The sequence below is a fragment of the Eschrichtius robustus genome, chromosome 19, assembly GCF_028021215.1.
Source record: "Eschrichtius robustus isolate mEscRob2 chromosome 19, mEscRob2.pri, whole genome shotgun sequence".
NCBI classification, from domain to species: domain Eukaryota; kingdom Metazoa; phylum Chordata; class Mammalia; order Artiodactyla; family Eschrichtiidae; genus Eschrichtius; species Eschrichtius robustus.
Genome location: NC_090842.1, coordinates 63,592,046 through 63,598,965, shown reverse-complemented (window position 1 = coordinate 63,598,965; position 6,920 = coordinate 63,592,046). Strand labels below are relative to the sequence as shown.

Sequence of the window (6,920 nt, the reverse complement as noted above, 5' to 3'; positions counted from 1 at the left end):
TCAAGAAGAGACGGAGACAAAAACTGAATCGAACCACCAGTGCCTGCATCTCAAGCCCTGACCGCGGCCTTCAAGGCTCGGCCTGGTCTGGCTCTAACTGCCTCTTGCATCTCCTCTCTTATCTCCCCCCTCGCCGTCCCAGTGTCTCTGAGGGCCAGCAGGCCCGGATTGATGGGCAGCTTTGCGGTCCCTGACAAGGGGTCCTAGAAGCTCTGTCTACCTTGATTTATTTTATTTTATTCCACACTTGGGGTGATGATGATAGTTTTCGTGAAAGGTACCTCATTTGCAAGAGGAGGCCCTCCCAAAAGACATTTCGTCCCTGGCACCGCCCCAGGAAGGGGGGTGTGCTGTCCTCCTGAGGGCAGGTCGCAGCCTGGGCTCTGCTACCAGCCGCTGTGTGCCCCCCTCAAGGACCTCTTCCCTCTCTGGGTCCTTGATGCTCCTTCCTCGTCTTCCTTCTGGCCACCAGTGGGCGGATGGGCGGATTTCAGGAGATGTATCAAAGGCTTGACAGGGCTGCAAGGGACTTCCGAGATCTTCCTCCTCCTCCTCTCCCCTTTCACAGAAGGGCCAAACTGGCCCAGAAGCAGCAAGTCTTTCACCCTCGATCCCCCAGCCACCCAGGCTCAAGGACTTGGGACTCTGGCTTCTTAGCCCACAGCCTCTGACACCGCCCGAGGGTTCCAATCAGAGCTCCCACAGTTCATCCGGGCTTCTGCTCAGGCTGGATTCACACGAGAATGGTTGGCGCGAACGGACAACTGAGAGAAGCCACCGGGGTATGACAGCCAGGGGCGATGGGGACTTGAGCAGATTGGAAAACAGATTCCCCATTAGAAGCGGCCACCACCCTGCTCCAGCCTCTCCACACCGAAAAGCTGGCCCACTGTTGCTGGACTGTGCAAAGTCTCTGGTTAGAACTGACATGGGGAGGGCTGCCACGGTCATCCAGAAATCAGCTGAGTGGCCAGAACTGATCCCCAGCATGGCCCTAGGGAGGGCATTACAGGAGGGGGAGGGTCCCCAGGAGAACTCGGAGCTGTTGGTGGGGTCCCCAAAAGGGCATACCAGATGAGGATCCCAGAGGGGCCTCAGATGTGACTGGAGGATTCCAGACAAACAAGGGCATCGCAGAGGTGGCCCAGATACAACAAGGTTCACTGAGGTCCGCCCTCCAGACCTGACAAGGGTGTTTTCAGACATGACAAAAGGATCCCAGAGGCACCGTAGATGTGATCGGAGAATTCCAGACATAAACAAGTGATAGCAGGGTGGTTCCAGAGAATTAGGGGATCTCAAAAATGACAAAGGGATCTGGGGGGACAGACGGAATGAAAGTCACAGATGGGCACAGAGACATGTATGCAAAGGGTTCCCAGAGGGACCCAGACATAACTAGATCTCAGATGGGACAGGAGGGACTCAGACATGAGAAGGGGATCCCAGAAAGACCCTGGACAGGGCTTAGGGGTGCTGGCAGAGTCCCCCTCTTGGTGTGATGGATCTGTAGGCTCACCCTCCCCTAGATGAGATTGAGAGATCGCAGACACACAAGGGATCTCAGACATCACAAGGGGATCCCAGAGAAGCTCTTGGGATTCTGGAAGCACTGCCCTGCCCCGCCCCTCCACACAGACACATAAGTATAGTCGTCTCTGGGTCCTTCGACCCAAGACATGAAGATCTTGGGGCCCGTGGACATGACAAGGGAATCCCAAAGAGGCCCCAGACATGACTGGGGGGATCCCAGAAGGACCCTGGGCAGGGCTTAGGGATTGTGGCAGCGCCCCGCCCCCACAGCCAGGGTGGGGGATCCGTGGGTCCTATGACCTAGGGTGTGGGGACGCCCACGTGACACAGGCGTGGAGCCCCTGAGAGCCCCCGAGAGGCCGCCCCGGGCTCAGGCCCGGCGGGCGGCGGGCAGCAGCGCACTATCAAACTGGTAGGTGAGCTTGCGCTTGACCTTGCGGATCTCGCCGGTCTTGGCGTAGTTGCGCAGGGCGCGCGCCAGCTTCTGGTAGGTCATGCGTTTGCGGTTGCCCTTCTGCTGGCCCCAGCGGCGCGCCAGGAGCTCCTTATGCTTCGAGGAGAACTGGAAGACCCCGGCGCCCGGCTCCACCCACCACACGCACTCGCGCATGTCTCCGCGCGTCAGCAGCCCCAGCAGGAACTGGTACAGGCGCAGCTTCTTGCGGGCCCCTGCGGCGGGTGCGGGGCGTGTTAGCTGGAGCTTCCTTCGGGCCCCGCCCCACCCCCTCCCCGCTTCACCCCGCCCCGGAACCGCGAAGCCTCTGTCTCCCCATCAAGAGAATTGGGGTGACGAAGGTGGCTGCTAGGTACACCTGCCTGTCTCTGTCTGTGCCACACCCCCATCCGGGGCAAGTTGCTCCCCTTTCCTGAAAGTGTCACCCCAGAACCCCCATCTCTCATCCCTGCTTTATTTTTCAGGATGTGTGTCTGTCCTGTGTCTGCTTGGTGGCCAGCAGATATCTGTTGAGTGCATGGATGAATCTGTGAAATGGGTTGGCAATGCTCCTCAAAGGCTTATGACAGAGCTGACTTGTGGTGAAGAGATCTGGAGTGGGTTTGAATGTGGCCATTTCTCCAGCTCCGGGTCTCTCAGCGTGTCAGTTCCATGGGGACTGGGATCCTGGGAGAGGCCAAGGGGTCTGACTCCCGGGCTCCTATAAGCAGCAAGGGCCCCACAGAGTTGGGGGGTTCACAGCAGGCATTTGATACAAGAACCCCACCTCTGCCATTTTCCAGCTGTGTGACGTTGGGGTGGTGACTTAACCTCTCTGAGCTGGTGTTTCCTCAGCTATAAATGTGTGTGTGTTTTTACAAATCTTTCTGAAGTGCTTAGTACCAGGTGCTGCGCTAGGCACTGAACAATTATGAGCTCATTTAATCTTCATCATAACCACACGAGATAGGGATGATAATAACAATGCCCATTTTACAGATGGGAAACTGAGGCCCAGACAGGGAAAGTAACTAATAATTCCAACTTCCAGGGGTTGTGAGTAATGGAGGTCGGGCACAGGGACAGAAGCAGGGGTTGAATAATAGATGGGAGTTGATATTGTGATGATTTCTTTTGCTATTGTGTCCATAATGATGGTGAAGATTTATTGAGTGCCAAACTCTGTGCCAAACACTGCTATCTCATTGACACGTATGATCCCCCCTAATCCTCCCAACCACCAGCAATAGACACTATTACTGTCATCCCCACTGTACAGAGAGGAGACCAAGGCACAGAGAGGTAGAGACAGTTGCCCAAGGCAACACAGCCAGCAGATGGCAGATGTGGGAACTGCCCTTAGCGCTGGAGTATATATAGTAGTCGCTTGGGAAGACACGGTTCCTTTAACCTCCCACCCCCATCTCCAGCTGGAGTCCCTCCCACCCCACTTGCACCCACATACCTGCCTCAGATCCCCTCCCCTCGGGGCCAGCCATGAGGGCCTCATCCGACTCGCTGTCCGAGACCTCCAGGGCGGGACTGTCCAGCAGGAGGTCCTCTTCCTCTGACAGCACGGGGCTGGGGTATGGGGCGTACGCCAGGGGGCCCAGGGTCTGTGGAAGGTCAGGGTTACCTGTAGTCCCAGGGGGAGGCCCCCCTTCTCTCACTCCCTCTGCTTTCGTCCCTTGGCTTCTTCTTGGCCCCTGGCCGTGGCCCTCCCTACTCTGCTTACAGCCTGCACTCTGGCCTCGGTTCAGGTCTCCATGGCGTGGCCAGGGGATGCCCAGGCCACCTCCATGACAGCCTGCTCCACACAGATAATGGCCTTTGGTGCTGCCCCTGACCCACGTTTGTGCCTCTGTTGGCTCGATGGTGCAATGGAGTAATAATGCTGCTTAACCTTACAGGGTCGTCACAGGGATGAAGGGGTTCCTGTGTGCACAGGTTTTGATGCAGTGCCTGGCACCTAGGAAACCTCAATCAAATGATGGGGATTTTCATGGTCACCCTGCCCCCTCACCTGGCTTGTGAAGTCCTCCATGGGGTATGCTGGGAAACCAGGCCCCGGGGCCTCCAGGCTGGGGGCCGGGTCCAGGTTCCCCACAGGGCTGTAGGTTGAGGGTCCGTAACAGAGCTGGACACCCTGGGTGTGGCCGAAGGTGGCCACAGCCGGGTCAAAGGTTTCATAGGAGGCGGCTGGGACAGCTGGACTGAGGCCGTAGCTCCATAGATCTGGGGGGAAGGGCACTGAATCAGAAGCTGAGAGGTCTGGCCTCGGCCCCCTCCCCCTTGAAGCCCCTGCACTGGCACAGAGGGGCCATTGTGGGCTGTGCAAATCTCTGACCCCAGGATTTGCATGGGCAAGCGGGTGAGTGGGAGAGGAAAGGGGAGGAGGTCTGGAGGCCTGGGCTAACCTTGTCCTGCTGTGCCAGGTGACAGCCTCCCCTGGGCCTCAGCTCTCCCATCTGTAAAATGGGCCCAAGGGACAGGTGGGGAGGGTGCTGGGCCAGGGTCACTCACCAGGAGCCCCGTCTGAGTCAGGGTAGCTGGAGTGCTTGCAGCTGTCCAGGTCATAGAAGACCCCATCTGGGTACTGGTAGGGGTTGGGAAAGAAAAGGGGTCAACCCAGGCTGCAGGGACACCCCACCCCACCCTGGACCAGCGGGGAGACTATGACAGGCTGGGAGAGGGAGAGAAAGAGAGACACAGAGACTAGGCACCAGAGACAGGGGCAAAGAGAGGGACACTCAGAGATACAGAGTTGGGAGATAGATACAACACAGCAGAAACACACAAAGGCCCAGACCCAGACGCGCGCGCGCACACACACACACACACACACACACACACAGAATGAGAGACACAGGCAGGGACACATAGAAAGAGACCAGGGTCTCGCAAAGGGACACAGCAGCCAGCTCCCACCAAGACTGTGGGCTCCCAGGAAGCCCAGCACCTCACCGATACACGGTTGTGACATTGTAGCAGCTGGGGAAGGTGTAGATGAATTCCCCCAGTCTTGCCTGCCTGGGGGAGGGGGAGGGGGCTGAAGGGTGAGAGGCACAGAAGTGTTTTTAACAGAGGCAAAGATGCTCTCCATGCTTTTTTTATCCACCTCCATATCACTCCGATTCATCCCAAGAGTCATGTTGCTTTAGCAATTAAAGTCTAAAACTAGATATATGCCATCCTGATAATAAACCAGTGATCTCACTGCAAGGTATTTACCCATGAGCACTGAAAACGTATGTCTACGAAACAGCCTTGTTCAAGAATAATCAGCACAGCTTTAGTAACAGCCCCCAAACGGGAAACAGCCCAAGTGCCCAGAGACAGGAGAATGGACACAAGAACTGTGGTGCGTTCCTAGGACGGAGTACTATACAGCAAGGAAAAAGGACCAACGTCTGACACACACTTGATGTCGCGTGAGGAAACCAGACCCAAAAGGGGTCACCCTGTGTGATTCACTTTATATAAAGCTCAAAACCAAGCAAAAGTAATCCGTGGTGGAAAATATCAGAGGGGTGTATTGATTGGGAAGGGACATGAGGGAATCTTCCGGAGTGATGGTAATGTTCTATATCGCAGTCTGGTTCGTGGTTACACAGGTGTGTGCCTAAGTTAAAACCTCATTGAGCTGTACACAAGATTTGTCTCTTTCTTGACTTGTAAGGCAAACCTCAATTTTTTTTTTTTTAAAGCAAAACTCTTCAAGTTGGAGGAGGGTGGGATGTGCTGGCGAAGGGGCACCCACAGGGGTTTCTTTCCAGCACGTGAGTGGGGTTTTATTTCTTGGACTGAGCTGTGGGTTTGTGGGGGTGGGGTATAGTATTCTGCGTGTCTGAAATAGTCCAGACTCAATTTTTTAAAATACGAAGTAAAGCAGAGAAGAGAAGAAGGAATAAGTAGATTTACTAAATGTGGGATGGACGGAGGAAGGGACACAAAGTCAAAGACACAAAGACCCACCCCTCCCCATTCGAGGAAGTGGACCAGAGTCTGAGAGAAAGAAAGAGATGTTAGAAAAACATCTGTGATGGGGTGGGTGGGAAGGGGGACCTTGGAGATACCGAGGAAAAGTCAGAAAGCCAAAGGGACAGGAAGGAGTGGAGGGGGAAACTGAGGCAGGGAGGTCTCGATGGGCCACGTGGGTCCCCCCACCCCTCCCTGACCCCCAGGGCCCCAACTCACCAAACAGCTGAAGTGTGGCCCGTCAAGCCTGGAGGGGGAGAGACACAGGGGCATGTCAGGGGAGTCTTCAGCCTCCTGAGTCTCGAAGTGGTTGGGCAGATGGGGGATAGGCGGCTGCAGCTGTGACCACCACAGCTCGTTCACTGCTGCGTGTCTCTGTGTGAGACCAGCCCCACCACACTCACCCCCACCAGGACAGGAAGTGGGGGGCGGGGGCCAGGCAAATGTTTCCCCCTCCCCCGGGATTTGCATAGACAGAGGCTGGGCGGGGGCAGGGAAAGTGAGGGAGAGAAAGTCCCCGGAGAGATGTGGGCGCCCGAGGGCGGGTGGGGGCGGGGAGGGGGCCTTGGTGAGCGAGTCGGTTAAATGGGTCCATCTTGGACCGGAGGAGAGAGATGGACAGATGGACGTCGGGGTGGAGATGGAAAAACACATAAGAGGCTCAGCAGAGGGGAGAGGAGAGGAGGGAAGGGAGAAAGGTGTGGAGAGACAATTCACATGGCATGGGATGTAGGAAGTATTTATGAAGCCCCACAGATAGATGGGGTGGGGGACAGATGGGGAGACAGAAGGAGAGATGAGACAAACTGGAGAGACAGAGAAAGACACAGAGACAGAGAGGGAGCAAGAGGCAGAGAACAGAGACCCAGAAACAGAAAAGATGTGCTAAGCAGCAGAGTGAACAGACCCAGTGAGTGAGTCGGGGATGCAGTGAGACTCCGAAGGAGACGGGGACAGACACAGAGATGGAGGGCCA

General features: G+C 56.1%; 1 protein-coding gene across 1 annotated transcript; it reads right to left on the bottom strand.

Moving 5' to 3' along the window:
• Positions 1–311: 311 nt before the first annotated feature.
• SPIB (Spi-B transcription factor) lies at positions 312–6,307 on the bottom strand. Its single transcript, XM_068527848.1, has 5 exons — positions 6,164–6,307; positions 4,490–4,562; positions 3,990–4,201; positions 3,432–3,582; positions 312–2,202 (listed from the first exon to the last, which is right to left on the bottom strand). The coding sequence occupies exons 1-5, from the start codon at positions 6,215–6,217 to the stop codon at positions 1,904–1,906; spliced, it is 789 nt and encodes a 262-aa protein (XP_068383949.1). The 5' UTR covers positions 6,218–6,307; the 3' UTR covers positions 312–1,903.
• Between the last annotated feature and the right edge of the window lie 613 nt (positions 6,308–6,920).